Source organism: Furipterus horrens, unplaced genomic scaffold (genome assembly GCF_987537825.1).
Source record: "Furipterus horrens unplaced genomic scaffold, mFurHor1.1.pri manual_scaffold_2, whole genome shotgun sequence".
Classification (NCBI taxonomy): domain Eukaryota; kingdom Metazoa; phylum Chordata; class Mammalia; order Chiroptera; family Furipteridae; genus Furipterus; species Furipterus horrens.
Window position 1 is genome coordinate 58,695,350 of NW_028327172.1, and position 22,782 is coordinate 58,718,131.

General features: G+C 35.1%; 1 protein-coding gene across 2 annotated transcripts in view; it reads right to left on the reverse strand.

Moving 5' to 3' along the window:
• TMEM135 (transmembrane protein 135) overlaps positions 1 to 22,782 on the reverse strand; it is a 237,959-nt gene that overhangs the window by 10,412 nt on the left and 204,765 nt on the right. For both annotated transcript variants that reach the window (XM_090265753.1, XM_090265752.1), the window contains 4 exons: positions 19,263 to 19,304; positions 12,121 to 12,267; positions 9,684 to 9,753; positions 1,916 to 2,083 (listed from right to left, as the gene is read on the reverse strand). In XM_090265753.1, the coding sequence (XP_090121879.1) occupies positions 1,916 to 2,083; positions 9,684 to 9,753; positions 12,121 to 12,267; positions 19,263 to 19,304 (427 nt within the window). The remainder of the gene's footprint in view (positions 1 to 1,915; positions 2,084 to 9,683; positions 9,754 to 12,120; positions 12,268 to 19,262; positions 19,305 to 22,782) is intronic.

Here is a 22,782-nt window from a genome sequence, read left to right on the forward strand (position 1 = left end):
GTCCATAATGCTTAAAATATTTACTATTTGGCCCATCACAGAAAAACGGTTCTGACTCCTGATCCAAAACAAAACTAGTAATATTGTATTGTGGGATTTAAAACATATGAAAAGATAAATGTATAGCACAAAAAATGGAGAGGAGAAATTAGAATTATAGTGTAAGATTCTTACACTATAATGAAGTGGCATATTTTACATGAAAACATTATAAATGTGAGACAATCACTAAATCTTAAAAAGAGGTATAAATAAGAAGACTATAGTGAAGAGAGAACACAAAAAAATACAAAAATTAATTTAAAGGAATTAAAATATATTTTTAAATATCCATTAGGCAGAAAAAAAGGAAAAGGAACAAAATTAAAAATGCAATAAATTCAAACAACTAGCAGAAAGGTGAATTTAAACTCAACCATAACAAATAAATACATTAAGTATAAACAGTCTAAACATACCAATTAAAAGACAGAGATTATCAAATTGGATTAAAAAGAAAGAACCAACTATATGCAGTCTAAAAGAAACCAACCTTTAAACCCAGAAAAATTCAAATAAAAGGATAGAAACCATATACTATAGAATATAATTTTTTTAAAAAGTTGGAGTAGCTATAGTAGTATCAGCCATAGACTTCAGAACAGGGACTTTTACCATGGAAAGAAGAACATTACAAAATGAAAAAAGGATCAGTTCACCAAGAAGACACGGAACAAATAAGGTTTGTTTTTTCTTCTGAATACATTCTTATGAAGATGCTAAAGGCATCGATAAATTTTTTTAAATTACAAACAGCTTTGGAATACACTGTAGGAATATTTTCTATAACAGGTTTTCTCACCCAGTTATATTTTCCTTAGTTTAATACCATTAGTTTGTATTGCTTAAGCAAAGAAATAGTAACACAAAAACAAACAAAAAAAAGCTCAGAGATACGCCACATGGTAGAGAACAAACAACCTGAGCGAAAAATGTTGGAAATAGTCTACCTGTAAACAGTTAAAAAGAGTCTATGTTAAGCATAAATATAAAAACTAGAAAATTAGAAATAAAAACGAATGTGAATACTTACCTTTTGTAAGTAAACTTGTACATAAAGTGATACTTAACCATCTTACCCAAAATAATGCTAGAATTCAACCTTTCCAGCATTAATTTTGAGTTTAACGTGTGTCTGTGAGTATATGCATACAGGTAACCTTAGTTACCACATTTACTCAGAATCTCTATTTAGATTTAGAATCTAAATTTCAGGTGTTTAATGTGTCAGTAATATTGTTTACATGTTGATAGTTCCCATTAAACAAAAGGCCATTATTTAAAGTGGCAAAGTACTGTGTCAGGAATGATCCCTAAATATGTGTTATATTTACAGAAACATGAAGGAAGGGGTGGAAGAATGTTCACTCTGGTTATCTAAGAGGGTAGTAGGAACAGAAAGTTGAAGAAGAAAAATAAGTCATTGCTTATCTACAAGTTAAAACAGAAATTATACTGATTCAATCAAGTGTTGTCATCAGCTAGGAGGGTCTGAAACATGTTTAAATTAAAACCAGGCAGTAAATATGATTAAGATAAACAAACAGATTATGAACAGTAATATCACTTTTGATGTTAGAAATGTGAGAAAGCTTCTATTTTTTCAGTGTATATGTTATTGAAAAAAGAAAATGAGTCTAAAAATTTTTAATATTATGTATAAGTGCAAGTGTGTCTGTACTTTCAAGCACATTAAATAATATTTAAAAGAAGAAATTTCTCCAACCTTAATTCCCAATACATTATATACATATATAAATATTACCGAAAGAAGCATTAAAAAAAAAAAATGATAGATGCGTTAAGGCCAAATCACTTTCTAACAATAGCCATGTTATTTATTTTCCATTTTTCTTGCCTCTTCTGAAAGCCTTACCTTGTATATACTAACAAAAGAGCCCAGAAAAGCTCCGAGCTGAAAATTTTCTTTATTGTAGAAGAGAGAAAGTAGCCGGGATGGCTGTGTAAACAGATGCCTAAATGCAGAGGGAATTCGGAGGCAGCACTGGATCAAGTATCCCACGCTAAACATCCTGATGAAACCCTAGAGAAAATCGGGAGGAAATTCTGATTTACAACCAAATTTTGAAATCTGATAGATGAATTTTTCTGTCTCAGAATCAAAACAGGATTCAAAAAATTAAGACATGTACGTATCACAGCCAGTTTCATAATTAAATCTTTAAAACCTCAACTTTAAACCAGCTACCTTAAAAATAAGAGCAAAACCTGAAGTAAAAGCTTTGATTTACAAAAACTTTTCTATCCAGCAAAGCTATTACTTAGAATGGAAGGGCAGATAAAGTGCTTCCCAGAAAAGGTAACGCTAAAGGAGTTCACCATCATCAAACCATTATTATATGAAATGTTAAAGGGACTTATTTAAGAAAAAGATCAACACTAGGAACATTAAAGTGACAACAAACTCACAGCTATCAGCAACTGAATCTAAAAAACAAAAACAAAAATAAACTAAGCAAACAAGAACAGGAACAGAATCATAGGTATGGGGATCATTTGGAGGGTTATCAGCTAGGAGGGGGAAGGGGGAGAAATGAGGAAATGGTGCAGGGATTAAGAAGCATAATTGGTAGGGACAAAATAAACAGGAGGATGTTAAGAATAGCATAGAAAAGGGAGAAACCAAAGAACTTACATGCAGAACCCATGGACATGAACTAAGAGGGGGATTGCTGGAGAGAAGAGGGGTGCCGTGCAGAGGGGAGCAAAGGGGGAAAATTGGGACAACTGTAACAGCATAATCAATACTTAAAAATAAGTTTCACAAGCACTGGACAATCTTGTCTATGCACCAAACTTCCATTGCTTGACTTTTTTTTTTACCATAACCAGATTTGTAATTACTAAACTACATCTGAATTTTAGAAACAAGGGTACTGAAATTAAAAAAAAAAAAAAAGTTAACAAAACTAAATCCTTTTGGAAACGCCTCTTACTCATCAATATGAGTAGAGATTCTTTAGACAGAAAGATAATTTCATTATTTGTTTAGAACGTTGGTATCATCTTTTTCAATGATCAGGTTAAAACTTTCCCAGGAAAAGAAATAATTACACCTAGGGTTTTTATTTCTGTGCTCAAATGTGTAAGGCTCAAACAGCTCTAGGGAATGGTAGCTTTGAAGCATAGTCAACAAAACTTGAAAAAGCAAATCTGCTACAAACCCGTATTTGCTTCCAACATTTTTCCATGTTACCTGCCACTATTTACATAGTGCAAAAGGGAACAGAGAGGATGACTAGTGTTGGTCAGTTTCATTTCCATATTTAGGAAAATGAAGTTTAGATGTCACTTCATACTGAGAGACTGAAAAATGCCAATAAGCACAAAACAATTGTTATCAAAAAGAGCAGTATTTTATACATGACTCAGCCAATACATTGTAATACAGTAGTCCCTCTCTATATCGCGGTTCACTTATCATGGCCTCACTGTATCGCGGGATTTTAAAAAATATTATATTTAATTATTTATCACAGATTTTTTGCTATATTGCGGGATTTTGCGGTACTGTATATATATGTTGTTAAAGTTACGTAGGTTTAAGAGTGTAGAATATGTTTAAGAACATAAGTAGTGTTTACAAAAGTGTGGGAAAGGTTAATAAGGGAGTGGGGAAGGTTAATAAGGTGCTGGGAATGGTTTGTAAGTTGTGGGAAGGGTTTATAAAGCCTTAAAATATATATAAATACTAAAATAAATGTTAAGGTTTCTACTTTGCGGATTTTCACCTATTGCGGGGAGATGGGGGGGGGGGGGCGGATCTAGAATGTAATACCCAAGATAAGTGAGGGAATACTGTACTGGCCTCCCATTCTCCCGTCACCCTTACTGGAATGTCAAGATGTCTACACTCTTGCAGTGCTTGCCTGCTAAGTTCCAAAGGTCAGGTTTTTCTCTTCCAGATAGCAGCTTTTTTTTATTTTTAAAGAAAAGATCAGAATACTATGAAGAAACACTCATTAATGTACTTGAAACTATTTAATAACTAATCAAAAAGTGGAAATCAAATTGTCTAATCGATTAGTATAAATTACTATGCATTTGCTTAACAGAAACTACTTATATTATTTTAATGCATTAAATGTTCACACTTTATTCTTTCCATTGACAATCGTATAATATTAACCTAAAGATTCAAGGATCATACTCATGTTCAATCTTCTTATGTGGTTTTTGAGAGACCATTCATTCTTCCATCCATTCACCCCTTTATGTATTCAGGAAATACATCCTCTGGATGCCTATTATGTACAAGCATTGCACTAGATGCTGGGGAAAAGTGGGGGAAAGCCTTCATTGAGGCTTTCATGCTCATTAGAGGTAGAGAAACTCAATAAGCATATAAACAAAAGTAGTTACAGATTATAGCAAGTATTCTAAAGGAAACAGGAAACTAGGAGAGAAATTAACAGGGCAACTTAGTTTGAATGGTGAGAGAAAGAAAGCTACTGAGGACGTCAGACATTTAAATAGGCACAAAAGAGAAGGAGCTAATGTGAGAAAAGCATTTCAGGTAGCTTGGACAGAAAGCACAAAGCCAAAAAATGAGAATGACAGGAAGGAGGAAGTAATGAAAGGTTAGTGTAAGTGAAATCCAGTGAGCTGAGAGGAATGGAGGTAATTCATATGATTATTCACTCAAGGATGTGATCTACCGTGTGGTACAGCTGAGTCCATGGAATGAGGTGCACTGACAAAATAGTTTACTATATTAGTGGTGTAAATTTCTCACCCACACTTCTCCAAATTTTATATCCATGGACAAAACACTCCAACTTATACATAAATTACCAAGTTTACAGTAGTGGTATCCACTTGAAAGAAAGATTACACTTTTTCATTGCTTAGTAATTTTCATGAACTTTCTCATATAATTTTTTTTTTTTAAATCACATCCCCTCTCCTCAAAATTTCTCAAGTACTTCTGATTTAATCAGATACTTCTCTTAGGTCCCCTTGTAAATTCTCCCCATGCAGTAGAATTATGTCTAACTGGAGGGAATAACTCAGAGCCATCAGACTGGCAGACTCTGAGGCGGCCTGCAATGATACTTCTTCACTTTATTGCCATTTTAAAAGTGGGGAAATCAGATTTGGAAGGAGTGTTATCAGAAACCACTGAATAACTGAAAAAGACTCTTCTGCTTTTACCACTGGTCATACCTTTGGTGACCCCAAGGGTAAAATGTTGGCTTGGGCAAACGCCACCATGAACACTAGCCCATGGGAACTCACATTCAGAAGTACTGATGTGATCCAGACCCACTTTCTAGAATGATCGTCAAGAGGCTGTCTTTCGGGGTATAATAAAACTTTCTTCTTATCATCAACTGAGTAGCAATCAGATGTTGTAAGAAAGAACAAAAACTTTTTAAATCATCAGAATTGTTTTTTTTTTTAGGTATATTTTATTGATTATGCTGTTAGAGTTCTCCCAATTTCTTTTCTCTTTGCTCCCCTCTGCCCAGTACCCACCTTCCCTCCATATAAGCCCACCCCCTCTAAGTTCATGTCCATAGGTCGTGCATATAAGTTCTTTGGCTTCACCCTTTCCTATATTATTCTTAACATCCCCTGTCTATTCTGTACCAACCAATTATGCTTCTTAGTCCCTGCACCATTTCCCCATTACTCTCCCTTCCCCCTCCCAGCTGATAACCCTCCAAATGATCCCCATACCTATGATTCTGTTCATATTCTGGTTTGCTTAGTTGGATTTTGTTTTTATTTTTTAGATTCAGTTGTTGATAGTTGTGAGTTTGTTGTCATTTTAATGTTCATAGCTTTGATCTTCATTTTCTTAAATAAGTCCCTTTAACATTTCATATAATAATGGTTTGATGATGATGAACTCCTTTAGCTTTACCTTGTCTGAGATGCATTTTATCTGCCCTTCCATTCTAAATGATAACTTTGCTGAGTAGATGAATCTTGGTTGTAGGTCCTGCTTTTCATTACTTTGAATACTTCTTGCCAGTCTCTTCTTGCCTGCAAAGTTTCTTTTGACAAATGAGCTGATAGTCTTATAGGCACCCCTTTGTAGGTAACTCTCTGCTTTTCTCTTGCTTTTAAAATTCTCTCTTTATCTTGAACTTTTGGCATTTTAATGATGATGTGTCTTGGTGTGGTCCTCTTTGAGTCTAGCTTGTTTGGGACTCTTTGTGTTCCTGGACTTGTATGTCTATTTCCTTCACCAAATCTGGGAAGTTTCCCTTCATTATTTTTTCACATAAGCTTTCCATTTCTTGCTCTTCCTCTTCTCCTTCTGGCACCCCTATGATTTGGATGTTGGCATGTTTAAAGTTGTCACAGAGATTCTTAAGCTTCTCCTCATTTTTCTCAATTCTTGTTCCCTCATTCTGTAATGGTTGACTACTTTTTCTTCCTTATGTTCCAAATCACTGATTTCAACACTAGTTCCCTTTCCTTCACCATTGGTTTTGTGTGAATTTTCCTTCGTTTCATTTAGCATAGCCTTCACTGCTTCCTTTCTGCATTTGCCATACATAAGCATATCTGTCGAGTCTGTGAGTCTCTTATCACCTGTGGGTTTTTTAAATTATATTTTATTGATTATACTATTACAGTGGTCCTGATTTTTTCCCCTTTGCCCTGTTCCACCAGCATCCCCAATCCCTCAGGCAATTCCCCATACTATTGTTCAAGTCCATGGGTGATGCGTATAAATTCTCTGGCTACTCCATTTCCCATACTGTACTTTACATCCCCGTGGCTATTCAGTAACTATCTATTTGTACTTCTTAATCCCTTCACATCTTCACCCATATCCCCACACCCCCCTCCCATCTGGCAACTATCAAAAAGCTCTCTGTATCCATTATTCTGTCTGTTCTTCTTCTTTGTTTTTTTAGACTTAATTGTTGATAGATTTATATTTTTTGCCATTTTATTGTTCATAGTTTTGTTCTTCTTGTTCTTAAATAAGTCCCTTTAACATTTCATATAATAAGGGTTTGGTGATGATGAACTCCTTTATCTTTTTCTTGTCTGGGAAGCTCTTTATCTGCCTTTCAATTCTAAATGATAACTTTGTCGGGTAGAGCAATCTTGGCTGTAGGTCCCTGCATTTCATGATTGATTATTTCTTGCCAACCCCTTCTAGCCTGCAAAGTGTCTTTGTTTTTTTAAGTAATTTTATTGATTATGTTGTTATAGTAGTTTCAACTTTTCCCCCTTTGCTCCCCTTTTTCCAGTACCCCCCTTTCCTCCAGCAATCCCACGCCCCTTAGCTCATGTCCATGGGTCATACATATAAGTTCTTAGGCTTCACCCTTTCCTATATTATTCTTAACTTCCCCCTATGTTGAACCAATCGATTATGCTTTTTAATTCCTGCACCATTTCCCCATTTCTTCCCCTCCCCTCTCCCAGCTGATAACCCTCCAAGTGATCCTCATACCTATGATTCTGTTCCTATTCTGATTTGCTTAGTTGGATTTTGTTTTTATTTTTTAGATTCAGTTGTTGATAGTTGTGAGTTTGTTGTCATTTTAGTGTTCATAGTTTTGATCTTCTTTTTCTTAAGTAAGTCCCTTTTACATTTCGTATAATAATGGCTTGGTGATGATGAACTCCTTTAGCTGTACCTTGTCTGGAAAGCGTGTCATTTGCTCTTCCATTCTAAATGATAGCTTTGCTGGATAGAGTAATCCTGGTGGTAGGTTGCCTTTCATCACATTGAATACTGCTTGCCAGTCCCTTCCTGACTACAAAGTGTTCTCTGAGAAATCAGCTGATAGTCCAATAGGCACCCTCCCCATAAGTTACTCTCCGCCTCTTTCTTGCTGTCCCCAGGACTCTCTCTTCATCTTTCACTTTTGGCATCTCAGTCATGATGCCTTCTGGTGTGGTCCCTTTTGGGTCCAGCTCCCCCGGGACTTTCCGTGCTTCCCAGACTTGTATGTCCATCTCCTTCACAAAATTTGGGAAGTTTTCCTCATTTTTAAAAATTCTTGCTTCCTCATTCTGCACTGGCAGACTGTTTTTTTTTCTTCCTTATGTTCCAAATCATTGATTTGAACCCCAGTTTCCTTCCCCTCACCATTGGTTTTGTGTGGATTTTCCTTTGTTTCACTTAGCATAGCCTTCACTTCTTCTCTTATGCGTTTGCCATTCTCAAGCATATCTGTCAAGCCTATGAGCATCTTAATCACCAGTGTTTTGAATTCTGCATCTATTACGCTGTCCATTTCCTGATTTGTTAGGGTGGCTATCTCCTCATTGCTTAGTTCTACCACTGGAACCTAGATCCATTCCCCATTTTGGGCCATACTTCTCTGTCTCCTCATTTTGACAGGCTCCTGTGTTTGTTTGCCTCCGCATCCCAAATACAGCTGTAGTTCCTGTTACATTGTAAGGGGCAGAGACTTAGGTATTCATCAGTACAGGGTGACCAGTTTCACCATGTTGTGGCACTGTATGTGGGGGAGGGGTCTGAGAGGGAAGAGTGCCACTTACTCAGCACTCATCCCCTTTCCAGGCACTTCTCCTGCTTCCGTATGGGACTAGTGCCCCTCTTGCTGCTGCCCTGGCCGTCGTTCCCAGAGTGGGTGGGTCTGCAGACATTCTAGGACCATGGGGGTCCTTTAAACAAGAAGACTCTGCTGAGAGACTGGCAGTTTCTTCCTCCGCCCCAACCCCCACTGGTTTGCACAGTCAGAAGCAATGAGGCTTTATCTTCCCTGCCGCTGGAACCATGAGCTGCATGGTCTGGTCTGGTGCTGGGAATTCTCCCCACGTGTCCCTCTCTACTCCTTAAAATGTGTGACTGTGCTTTCCGCTGGGCTGCTGCTGCTGCCGCCACCATATCGCATCCTCTCCGCCCCTCCTACCTGTCTGAATGAGTATTTCTTCTTTATATGTTCATTTGCTGGACTTCCATTCAGTTTGATTTTCTGGAACTTCTGGTTGTTTCTAGTTTTGAGGTAGCTGTATTCCTTCTTAGTTGTGGAGGGAGACGCAGCGTGTTTATCTAGGCCTCCATCTTGGCCAGAAGTCAGAATTGTTACAGTACCAAAAAGAACTCATAGCGGGTGGTACCATCTGTGCCAGACTAACTGCAATAAAAAGAACTTCCTTCCCAGCACTGGAAGTGCGTTTGAGTAGACAGAGATGTGCTAGCACACTAATATATTAGGGAGTGAGTACACGCTTTGGTTACACATGCCTTACAAAAGGTAACAGCTTTTTAAGTCCAAAACCAAATGCCATTGTATTAGTGCTGTGCATGTGACCACTGACCCAGCAGCACACAACATAGCCCAGGGGCCTTGTTCTAGTATGTATTCTGATAAGGACATATTACAAAGCTCAAAATTTAACGACTTGCTTTTTCTGTCCTTTTGTTGTTGCCGCTTCACCTACTCTTCCACATGTAAGTTTCACATTAATTTTTAAGTATGCAAAATTTTAAACTGTTTAACTAAGATCTGATAAGTAATATTAAGCTATCTCACAAATTTCTTATTCTTTAAATCAAGCACAGAATGGTAGCAATTATCTTCAACCCTTCCTTTTACTTTGAAATTATATTTTAATAAATAAGTTCTTTCTATACATATTCCCCACGGTTAATACGCAAGATACTTTTATATACTTACTTTAATGCAATAAGAGATACAATTATCTTCATAGTGTTTGCAACATCTATGCCTTGGTCCATGCTTACATCTGCAATTAAAACGAACACTTAATTATAATTAAAGTGTGTGTGTGTGTGTGCGTGCGCGCGCGCACGCGCGTGTACAGATCTGCTTACCTCTCTAACCAAAAAGCAGAAAACATAACCTACTTGTTTCTAAATGTGTACATCTTTTGGTTTCTTAGAACATACAGAAGAAAAACTAAAAGATGTTTTTTTCTTTACTGCTCACCATTTGACACACTGTATAAAATACATGATTGTAGTCAAAACACTTGAAAACGGAACAGAAAAACCTATATTGGTAAATATCTGTGACTAAATATTAGATATATGTATACATTGCTCTTTACTCTGTCAAATCTTTTGAAAGCTTTAAATCACTTATTGTAGAGTATCAAGGTCATAAATCATCCATGAAGTCAGTACTTGAGCAAAAATCATAATGAGAATGTGTTCAGGTTACAGGAATTTATACTTAATTATATTTGAGAGAAAACATCTGGAGAAGAAACATGATACAGTATTAGAATTCAAAATTCAATTTTTAAAATAAATATAGATATAGATCATGGGGGAATTCAAAAGTAGGTTATTTGTGATTCAACCATAGAGCACTTAGTCTTCTAGTGTTTGATAAACATTTCTGCTGGGAGGACTACTGTTCAAGACACTCTTATTTTAATTATTTAGATGCTAATTCCAACACCATTCATTTTCTCTAGGCATAAAAAAATAACTAAAATATCAAACATGGGTTTAGCTGTCCCCCTTTGTCTTTGAAGAGTAGTCTTTGTAACTCTTTCAGAGTGTAGTTAATTAATTAGCTTCATGGTTGGAACACCTTAATTCTTTCCCACTTATAACAATTACTTGTACAGTGATATTCCAGCTCCACATCTCTCTAATTCCATTTGCAAATTGATTAGTGAGACCTTTTCCGAAATCTAATTCTGCACTGCTGCTGGAGTTTACAGGCAGCCTTTCCTACTCAAGGGTGACAGCAATAGTTCCTATCAACCACAGTTCTTGTATCATTAGAATGATATAACGTATCTGGTCCTGTGAAGTTGTTGAGTGATTAAAGGCATGAATCAGAGAAGAACTGCCTTATGTAAGCCATCACTCTTCATACATCTAAGCATCCTCTTCAAAGACATTTCTCAGCTACTGCTACCAGAACTACACAAATGATTAAACTCTCTTTGCTAGTGAAGTTAAATTCTGGTATCAACTATAATGTCATTTACGCTTTCCTTATGCTTGCATTAAACCAGCTTCCTAAGTCCTAAACTGCCCATCTCCTCCTGTATTATCTGCTTTCACACCCGTGGACAAGTTCTGCCATGACCTGATAGTTCTGAAACCACAGCACCCTTCACCTGCTGCACAATGCATTTCCTGCACTCCCCTATGATTCCTGTTGACATGTTGTCCATTAAGAGGGATTCTTTCCCCTTCTTCACACTAAGGTAACACACAAATTTTGAACTTGCTCAACAAGATTATTCCTGATATCTACTATTCCTTTCTTCCCTCTTAGCTTCTGTATGTGGTGGATGCCAAAATGAAGAGAAAGTCTTTAAATTCAGTAAAAATTTTGAGCACCTACTCTCTGCTCAAGTATATAAAGCAAGTCATATGTTATTTCATTTAATGCACACAACACTCCTTAAGAGAGATTATTAACTCCAGGTAACCGATGAAGGCTTTGGAATACAAATAGTTAAATTACAGTCACAAAGCCAGCAGGGGCGAAGTGGGAGTCAAACATAGGTCTTCCCACATTCCTATAACTGACCCCCTAACTTTCTATATTGCCTACTATGTCATAGTCTCTAAAACATCACTACGAAGATTATTTTAATTGGCTGATAAAATTTTAAATGATTAAATTTATTTTCTTAAATATCTACACTTGAAATACACATGAAGGCTTATCTGTATGAAATAATAGACTTCTTTGTATAATATACAAATAAAGATTTATTTTATTTCCAAAGCCCTGAAAATTTCCACTCTTACAAAATATTCTTTATTTAAGGTTTGCTCCTTATTATTCCTGCATCTTCTTGAATCTCTTTCGGGACTTTTCTTTCTCCTTTCCACACAAAGCACATTGGATTAGCACATATTAATTGTTCTTAAAGTTCCCCATTATAGACTCCTGCAACTCTGCCCAACCTATTTTAAAGGCATAGGATGGCCTATAGTTCTTCCAGAAATAATAAACAATATTCACTTGCCATTATGTGCCTTTTATAAAATTCTGCACCATTTCTGGTAAAAAAAAAAAAAAAAAATTATTGTCACCTGAAAAAAAAAAAAATAACAGCATGGTACAAATATATAAAAAAAAGACAAAGTATGCTAAGATAGCAAGATAAAGAACTCACATTGAATCCACAAGCTTCCTGACTAGGGCAATTATGTTCATTCCTCTTGATTTTTCCTCCTGTTTTTTTGTCTTTTGTTCTACTTTTGCATATGCTGTCTCGGGTGAATAAGAATGTGTGGGAATTTCTTCTTTTCCTACAATGAACCTAAAGAAAAAAAGCACACTGTGAGGCATTTTTCTCCTTTTAAAAAATCATTTAGAAAATAAGCTGATTTTGTTTATATATTAGTAAGCTTTGGAAAGTCCCTTATCATTTGAAATAACATCGTTCACAATTTATAGAAAATCTAATCACCATTTTAAAATAGGCTTTTGAAATCTGAATATACAAAAAATGTTAGTAGCCATTTGTTTGACAATGCAGGTATTTTAAAATTAAATTAACCAAGTAAAAATATAGCATAGTACTTTTATAACCCTTTTATGTCACCACGTTTAAAAGGTATTACACACCTTAAAGTTTTTTCAAACAAATAAGCAGATGAACTATGAACTGGGACCTATTAGTTTATGACAAAAGTTCATTTTTTTTCCTCTAAAACCTAACAGGTACAATTCAACGTGTTTCTCATTTTTCACTCTCAAGTTATATCTAATGTCACTTTAAACAGCTGCAATGCCATATGAGTCATCTATATACACATGAGGAAATAGAGGAAACTAAAGAATGAGAATCGGAAAATGATTAAAATTCTATGTATCCTCACATTATTTCATATGAAAATCTTAAATTCCATGTTATTTCTATCTACTTCTTTCTTTCTGGAAAAACCTAATACCCAAGAGAAGACAACATTCCTGTCTCATTAAGACTGGACATTATTTTTCCAAAGATGATGCAAAAACAATGCTACCACCTTTAGATATCATTCAATCAGTATCCTTTACTGAAGTTTTCATTTGTGCTGTTTGTACCTTCATTTTTAAGAGCCACTGCTCTTTTAAAGAAAAACTAAGCTTTACTAAGGAAACAGTTTCTACCTGGTGAATTTTCAGAAAATATCATAAAATATAGACAAAACAGGGGATCAATAATACACTATATTTTTGGAACATGGAACCTATGGAAAATAGAATAAGAAAATTTAAACGCTTGTAAAAGACAGAAATAAACAAGTGCAACCCATCCCATTGGGACAAAATTGGCAAAAAAAAAAAAAAAAAAATCGAGCTTATCAAATCGTAAAGGGTGTGCAATGAAATTGTTTGTTACCACAAGGCAGCTGTGCACCTTTGGTAACTGTTAGTCCAAATGAATTTGGTTCTTAATCATGGGTGTGCACAGAGTTTAAGATCTGTCCTACTGTTCTTTATAAACAAGACAAACTAGGCTAGAACAGATACAGTATCTCCCACACATTTCACAATGTTGCTCTTTTGGCCAGGAACTGACCACCTTAGATTAGAAGTCACTTCCTTGGAGAGGCGGCCCCTCCCCCAAGTTGGAGTGAGTTAACAATCCTTCCTTTGTGTTCTCAGAGCCCAATGAACCCTGGTTCTGAAGCAACTTTATAGTAGTTTACAACCCGCCAAACTATGAGGTCTTTGAGACTATGCCTATCTTCTTTGCTGTTATATGCTGGTGCACAACATATTATCCGGCATATAGAAAATATTTAGTTAATACACATTGAATGGATAAATACAGTAATAACTAGCACTTTCTGAGCATTTATTATATGACAGGAAGAGTACTGAGCCTTTTTCAAATATTAAATCATTAAATCCTCATAGTAACACTATGAAGTAGGTACCATGATTTCCATAACAGTTGGCATGAAAATGCATCATATCTACAGCCAATAACATCAGTATTTATTTGAACTCAGGACCTTCTGACTCTAAAGCATGGATTTGTAATGACCAAGCTATGTACACTTTGATGTTGTAAACTATGAGGAGGAAGGCTCAGTATACATTCAGACCCCCACACTGGCTCTTCTGCCATGGTTCTGTCCTTGACTCTCTCTACAATTAATAACCACTTCTTTTCAGAATAATCTTCTATAATACAATGAACAATTGAAGTGCAAATAGACCAAATCTACCCTTTCTTATATAAGAATTTGAAAAAGTGACACAAAAATATCTGATGAATTTTGAGTTTTTGCAAGAATGCTGGGAGTCTAAGGAAAGAGGGAGGAACAAAGGCAAAGTTTTCTCTTTAGGAAAACCAACTTTTGACTGTTACCAAATTTCAGCTTACCACAGAATTATTTATAGCCAACACAAGAGCAAAAGTTATTTTCTTAAAAGTTTAGTAATCTTTTAATGAAAACTAAAATATGAAGAAATTACTGCTGTGTTTTTGACTTAGTTATTGTTACCACAGAGTTTCCACAACCAAAGATATTCTTAATCACGCAGTGGACTCAATTTGTTCCCTCTCACCAGTTTCTTTGCATGCATTCTGATTTTCTGCTAATAGCACCTTTTCCAGGCACTTAAGTTTCAAGGGCCGGTATTGAGGAGTGGAGGCAAAGACAGAAAGAAAAACATATCAGTCTCTAGGTCTTCATTACCTTCCACTGCAAATTTCAAATAGCTCACCTTGGCCTGGACCAGGGCCTCCAGAATCAACAAACCTGGTGGCCAGCTTCAAATTACATCACAGCAGCACCCAACCAACTCCACAAACAATACACCCAAAGGGCAGACTTTGCTGGCACCAGAGCTCCACTGAAGTAATTGTTGCTCTGTAGGGTATAGTCTGTTGCAGTCACAGCCAGCACTCACAGACAATCTCACCCACTCATGTCCCAATAGAAGTCAAAGCTCAACTACAACAGAAAGGCACACACAACACACACAACAGACACACCTGAAGCACCTGGCTGAGTTGAACAAGGAGACTGTAGCAATGAGCCTCACAGAACAACTACTATACATAAAGGCCACTCTGCCAAGACTGGAAGGCATAGAAAATCTACCTAATACATAGAAACAAACACAAGGAGTCAGCCAAAATGTGGAGATGAAGAAACATGTTCCATGAAGAAAGAGAACAGGAGAAAAACTTCATAAAAAGAACTAAACAAAATGGAGGCAATTAATCTACCAGATGCCGAGTTCAAAACACTGGTTATAAGGATTTTCAAGGAACTTAGGGGGGAAATAGATGAACTCAGTGAGAACATCAACAAAGAGATAGGAAACATAAAAAAGAGTAAGTCACAAATGACGAATACAATGAAATGAAGAATGTATTAGAGAGAATTGAGAGCAGATTAGATGGAGTAAATGATCAAATCTACAATCTGGAAGACAAGTTTGAAGAAAACACAACATCAGAATAGAACAAGAAAAAAGAATTAAAACACACACACATGCACACACACACACACACACATACACAGAGGATAGTTTAAGGGACCCTTGGGACAACATTAAGTGTACCAACATTCGCATCACAGTGGTACCAGAAGGAGAAGAGAGCAAGGAACTGAAACACTTCTGAAAGAAACAATGACTGAAATCTTTCCTAACTTGGCAATGTAAATGGGCATACAAGTCCAGAAAGCACAGAGTCACAAACATGGTGAACCCAAAGAGGCCCACCCCAAGATACATAATTAAAATACCAAAGGTGAAATATAAAGAGAATCATAAAAGTTACAAGAGAAAAGAAGTTATTTATGTATAAGCTCCTACAGGACTATGAACTGGTTTTTCAAAAGAAACTGCAGGCCAGAAGAGATTGGCACAAAATATACAAAGTGATGAAAAGCAAGGACCTAAAACCAAGATTATTATACTCAGCAAGGCTATCATTTAGAACCAAAGGAGATATAAAGAGCTTCCCAGATAAGAAAAAGCTAATGGAGTTCATTACCACTAAACCAGTAGCACAAGATATGTTAAAGGGACTTCTTTAAATAGAAAATAAAAGATAAAAAATGAGTAAGAAGATATAAGAAAGAAAATTCTCACAAAGGCAAAAGTAAAAGCAATGGATCAACTAATTATAAAGCAAGTACAAAGGTTAAAAGGCAAAAGCAAAAAGTAGATGTGTAATTACAGCAATAAAGGAATACAAATACAATAAGTAAAAATAATGACAAAAACATAAATGTGGAAGGAGTGAGTAAAAACTGTAGTACTTTTAAAATGTGTTCAAACTTAAGTGTCATCAACTTAAAGTAGTCTGCTATAAACATAGCTTGGCATATATGAAGCACATGGTAACCACAAACCAAAAATCTACAAGAAATAATGAGAAAGGAATACAAATATGATACTAGAGAAAGTCAACGACAGATAAGAGAGTATAAGAATAAGAAACATGACGAACACTAAAGAATCCACCAAAAAATTAATGAACAATTCAGTAAAGTAGCAAATAGTAAGATACAAATTTAATATACAGAAATCTGTCACACTTTTATACACTAGTAATGAACATTCATAAGGAAAAATTTAAAACTCAATCCCATTTACAAATGCATTCAAAATACCTAGGAATAAATTTAACCAAGGAGGTAAAAAACCGGTACTGAAAACTGCAAGATACTGAAGAAGATACAAATAAATAGATGTATATACCACACTCATGGATAGGAAAAATTCATCGTCATAAAATGTCCAAAACTACACACAGCAATCTATAGATTCAATGCAATCCTTATCAAAATACCAATGGCTTTTTTTTTTTACAGAAGTAAAACAAATTATCCTAAAATTTACAGAGACCCACAAAAGAACCCAATAGCTAAGCAATCTTGAGAAAACAAACTTGGAGGTTGCTATCTGATATCAAACTATACTATAAGGCTATAGTAATCAAAACAGCACAACTGGCATAAACGTAGACACATAGCTCAATGGGACATAATAGAGAATCCAAAGTAAATCCATGTTTACATGGTCAATTAATCTATGACAAAAGAAGCAAGAATATACAATGGGGTAAAGACAGTATCTTCAATAAATAGTGCTGGGGAAACTATTCAGAAACATGAAAAAAAAAAAGAAACTGGATCACGTTCTTACATTATAAACAAGAATAAACTCAAAATGGATTAAAGACTTAAACTGAAGATCCAAAACCATAAAACTCCTAGAAGAACACACAGGCAGTAAACTCTTTGACAATGCTCTTAGTATTTTTTTGGATATGTTTCAGGCAAGGGAAACAAAAGAAAAATAAACAAATGGGACTACATCAAACTAAAGAGTTTTTGTACAGGGAGGAAAATCATCAACACAATGAAAAGACAACTTACTGAATGGGAGAACATATTTACCAATGATACACCCAACGAGGGGTTAATATCCAAAACATATAAAATAGTTATAGAACTTAACACCAAAAAAAAAAAAAAAAAAAAAATCTGATTTAAAAATGAGCCGAGAATCTGAATAGACATTTCTCCAAAGAGGACATATAGATGGTGAATAGATATACAAAAAGATGGTCAATGTCACTAATCATCAGAGAAATACAAATTAAAACCACAATGAGATACCACCTTTCAGAATGGCCATCATCAATAAATCAACAAACAAGTGTTGGAAAGGATGTGGAGAAGAGGGAACCACTGTGTATGCATTGTTGGTGCAATTGCAAATTGGTGTAGCCACTATGAAAAACAGTATGGAGGTTCCTCAAATATTAAAAGTAGAACTATCATATGACTCAGCAATTCTATTTCTAAGTATTTATCTAAAGAAACCCAAACACTAATTTAAAAAGATATATGTACCCCTATGTTCTTGGAAGCATTATTTACAATAGCCAAGATACAAAAGCAAGTTAAGCGTCCATCAACAGACAAATGTATAAAGATGTGGTGTATATGTATACAATGAAATATTACTCAGCCATAAAAATAGAATGAAATCTTGCAATTTGTGACAACATGGATAGACCTAGAGAGTATTATGCCAAGTGAATTAAGTGAAACAGAAAAAGACAAATATTATATGGTTTCACTTACATATAAAATCTAAAATACAAAATAAATGAACAAACACAATAAACTCATAAATGATGAGAACAAATTGACGGTTGCCAGATGGGATAGGAATTGGGGGATGGGTGAAAAGGTGAAGGAATTAACATGTACAAATTGCCAGTTATAAAAGCAGTCAGCGGGAGGTAAAATATAACACAGGAATATAGTCGATAATATTGCAATAACAATGTACGGTGTCGGAGGAATACTAGACTTACCTGGATCACTTTGTGAGTTATATAAATGTCTAAATCACTACGTTGTACATCTGAAACTAATATATATGTCAACTGTAATTGATAAAAAAAACACTTAAAAAATAAGTCAACATTTTTAAGCATACATTAACTCATTCGACCCTCAAAATAATCTTATGAGATAATCATATAAAAGCTTCTCCTAGTATTTAAGCCCACCCTAATTTTTTCCTCCTATATTTGCAGTGAACACTACACTGCTAATCTTCACTAAGCATTTACTATATGCACTTTGGAGAGGAAAATAGGCAATATTTATGACATAAACTGGAAGAGTACTGGGTCTGGAATAAGTACAGTATGTCTAGGCACTGTGTGATGTTAAATTTGTGATGTTAAATTGAATTAGTCAGATGTTCTAAGTCTAAGACTTTTCATCATGTCACATGGGCATAAAAATACCCCTTAAATAGAACTGTGAAAGCTTAGTTTTGTAATCTATGTGAAAGTGCCTGATGAACTATACACGTAAAATACAATGCTAATGTGAACTAACATTTGCGCAGTATCTACCATGTGTCAATTACTGTGGTAAGAGGCATTTGATAATGCATGAGTCCTGTTCTAATGAAGCTCATAATCTGGTACCACACCATGAAGTACTTAATTTCCAATAATTCGTCATGTGTAGCTTTGTCTTTCTAAGCCACTTGAGGAGAGAGTTCTGGTAATTATTTTCTAATACCCCATGATATAAGGTACACAATAAGTCTCAAAGTAGATGTTGATTGATTATTTAGAGGTAAAAAACATCTAATAAATTTCTCTTTAAAGAAATATTCACAAAGTTATTTTTGTGACTTCTAAAATTACTTTCAACTTAAAAACTTAAGTCAATAAATATTATAATTATATAACAGTTTTACTTTTTAAAAGAAGTTAACTTGCAAATTTGCTTAACGTAAGAGTAAATAAAATATGGTACTTACCTAAGTGCAGAGAATGTAAATCCTTTCAAACCATCTTTGCACCTGAAAAAATAAAATTTACAATAATTAAATAACATGTCTTGAGATATAAAACAGTGTATTAAATAGCTATTAAAATTTTTCAGAAAAATGATTATTTTTTAAAAGTGAAACTCTTTTAGGACAATAATTAGAGCAGTACAAATCATCAACCAAACAACAATGACGCAAGCCATCTTACAGAAAATGATTAAAATGATAATATTTTCTATGTCTTATCAACAAGATCTAAGGCTCAACTCTCAGATTTGCAGGTTGAAGTGAGATTTAAGTAAATTTTCTAATGGCTCCATGTGAACTTGAAATGAAGGCTGGTAGCGGAGCACTCTTCATTCTACCCAATCTATAGGGGGGCAATTTGTTTTGAAGTAAAAGGACACATACACCTGCTGGGTATTGTGTATAGGTCAATTCAAGGTCCTGACTTCTCCCTACTTAATTCAATGAATGCACAGCTATGTAGAGTTGGCAGGCACAAAAAAAACTTCAAGTTTATTTCAACAGTGTTAACTTCTAAGTAAGCCAAATCAGATAACAGCATGGGGAACAGGGTGGAGGTGGGGGGAGAGCATGAGAGAGGATTCCAAATAATATTTAATGAGTGCTTCCCATTGCTGGGCACTGTTTTGGGCCTTTTATATGTGTTGTCTGACTTAATTATATCACAACTCTTGAGTAGTTGTTTCTCTACTCCATAGCTGTGCAGAGGCCTCCCAAAATGCGGCAACTTCCCAGATGTCACAAAATAAACAGTAGTCAGAATTCAGGGAAAACAATGTTCATCTATCTTAAAGGTCCTGGTTTTCTCTTATACCTCCTCCTGAAAAAGTATATTCCTTTTAATTCAAGAAGACTCAAACTACATGACAATTAAGGCCAAAAGATTGTCAGATACACAAAAAAAGAAAAGAGAAAAAGAAAGAAAACTTTAACAAAATTTAAAAATGAGGACATTACTATATTGGTCTTAATGGTCCACCTTATAGGTATAATCGAGTTACTAAAAATTTTTGGGTATCTAGTATCAAAACCCCTTGGAGAATTATAAAGATTGGTGATATAATGATGTTCTAATATATGTTGTTATGACCCTGATTATTCTTGGATAAAAAGTATAAGACAGCCTCGAGTCTAATTGGGCAACTCTGTATACCTTTTTATAACAAATCACAAGAAAAAGCACAAAAATATAAGAAACCAATCTTACAGTTTTAAACACATACATTTTATTGAAGTACATATAAAATCTCAGAAAAGAATTTAATGCATGTGCAGAGAATTCTTAAATACTTACTTCATTTCAATTAAGCAACATGATCTAGTTTGTGGTCCTCTTAACAGTGAGAAATGTAACCACAGAATTTAGCTAACACACTATGTAATTACCTACAGACTGAGAGTAAAGACAAAAGAATCCACATGTTAAGCTAAAAATGTGCACGGGAAAAATATAGCATTAAAAGTCTTCAACTTATCTTTCTTTATCTGAAGCAAGTGTTTCTCAGTAATTTAAAACCCATAATTGGGTAATTTCTACATAGGTGTGGTGGTGAGGGGGTAGGCTATTAGTCTAGAGACTAGAAAACAGAAAGCAGCAGATTGATTAAAAGATTATATATAACTGGAAACAAATTTTGGCTTTAGTATGTTATTGTTAAAAGAGAGCCATTTATCTTTGTGCAATGCTGAATAGATAAAGGATTCTGACAACTTGGACTAGTCAGGATTGCATATTGTGACCTTCAACAATAAATCTAATTGCAGACCAAACATCAAAAAGTAGCTTTCAAATATAAAAGGGCATATACAATGAATTTGCAATTTCATTATGATGGAAGTTTGGTTCTTTCAGAAGAACCCTGTGGGAAGCACTTCATATTGATAAAGTCTTAGCCCTGATTCAAAAGGGGCTATTCTTCTTTCCATTCATGTGTATAAGGTCTGTTAATGTAATTGGGGGTCAGATGCCTATGTCAAAAGAACAAAAAAGTAATTATTCCCATAAAAAGAATCTTTAAAATAGTAATACTGCCCTGCATTTTGACACCAAGAGTATTGTTTGAGCCTTAACCTAACTATGAAACACTATTGTACTCTGTGTTAAATGTAAAAAGTATGGCATAAACATAGAGATTTATACGAAGCAGACCCCATTAGAAGGTTCTTCACTATTCCATGGATTTGGTCTTTTTAATGTAAATTAAATCACATTTTCCATTCACGTATTGAGGCTCACTGATGTATTCAACAAATATTGACTGAGTGCCTACTATGTGTAAGCACTGGTTTAGGTTCTAAGGATATAACAGCGAACAATTAGAATCCCTGCTTTCAAAAGGCTGGTGTTCTAGGTTGGGGAAAGATGTAATTTAAAAAGTACATGTCATGTGATGATGATTGCTATGGTAAAAAGAAAAGTAGAATAAGGGGAGAAACAGTGATGGAGCCAGACCATATCTTTTCACATAGTGTGGTCTGGAAGGGCTTCTCTGAGGTGAAATTTGGTAATTTGTTCAGAAACCTCACTGAATTGAGGGAAGAGCATTTCAGTTTGAAGGAAGAGCAAGTGCATAGCCCCTGATGAAGACTGCCTGGGGTGTAAAAAGAACAACAAACAGATTACTGTAGCTGGAGCAAAATAGAGGAGGGAGACAGTGGTAGGAAATGAGGTCACAGTTAACAGCTATGGAGGGAGAGAGTGGTCTTCAATTCTTACAGAGCCCTTTAGGCATGTTACGAAATTTGGAAGGTTCTCAAGCAGAGGAGTGACAAGATCTGTTTTAAATTTTAAGATAATCACTTTTGCTGCTGATTGGGAAATAGACTAGTTAGAAGCAAGGTGGCCAACTCCCAGGAAAAAGATGATCATGGCTGCGCTAAATCACAGTGGCAGAGGTGGAGAGAAGTCGTAAGACTCGAATGTGTTTCAAAAGGAGAATTCGTGAAATGCCTTGATGGTTTCAATGTGGGGCAAGAGCAAAAGAGAGAATTAACAAATTATTGAAATATTTTCAGTTTGAGCAAATGGATAAAGATAAAATGTCTATTTACTGAAGTGGACGTGAGAAAGACTATGGGAGAAACAGGTTTCAGGAGAAAATCAAAGTTTCGATTTGGGCATGTTAAGTTTGGGGTACACATTAGCTATAAATGGGAATGTTAAGGAAGCAAGCAGCTGGCTATACAGGTTTGGGTTCAAAAATGAAACCTGATTCATGTATTAGTAATACTTAAATCCACGGGACTAGATACAACTATTTGGCAATAAGTGTCGACAGAGAAAATATCCAAGAACTGAGTATATATTATTCCTCCACAACTTACAGTGCAGAAAATCTCTTCTATGGAAAAAATTAATTTATTCTCCTAATAAAATCACTCTTATACTGTCTAATTTTTATTTTTGAGTGTACATAAAGATAATGCATTTAATTCATGTATACATAGACATTTTTCCTAAAGTGAGTCTATACAAATGACA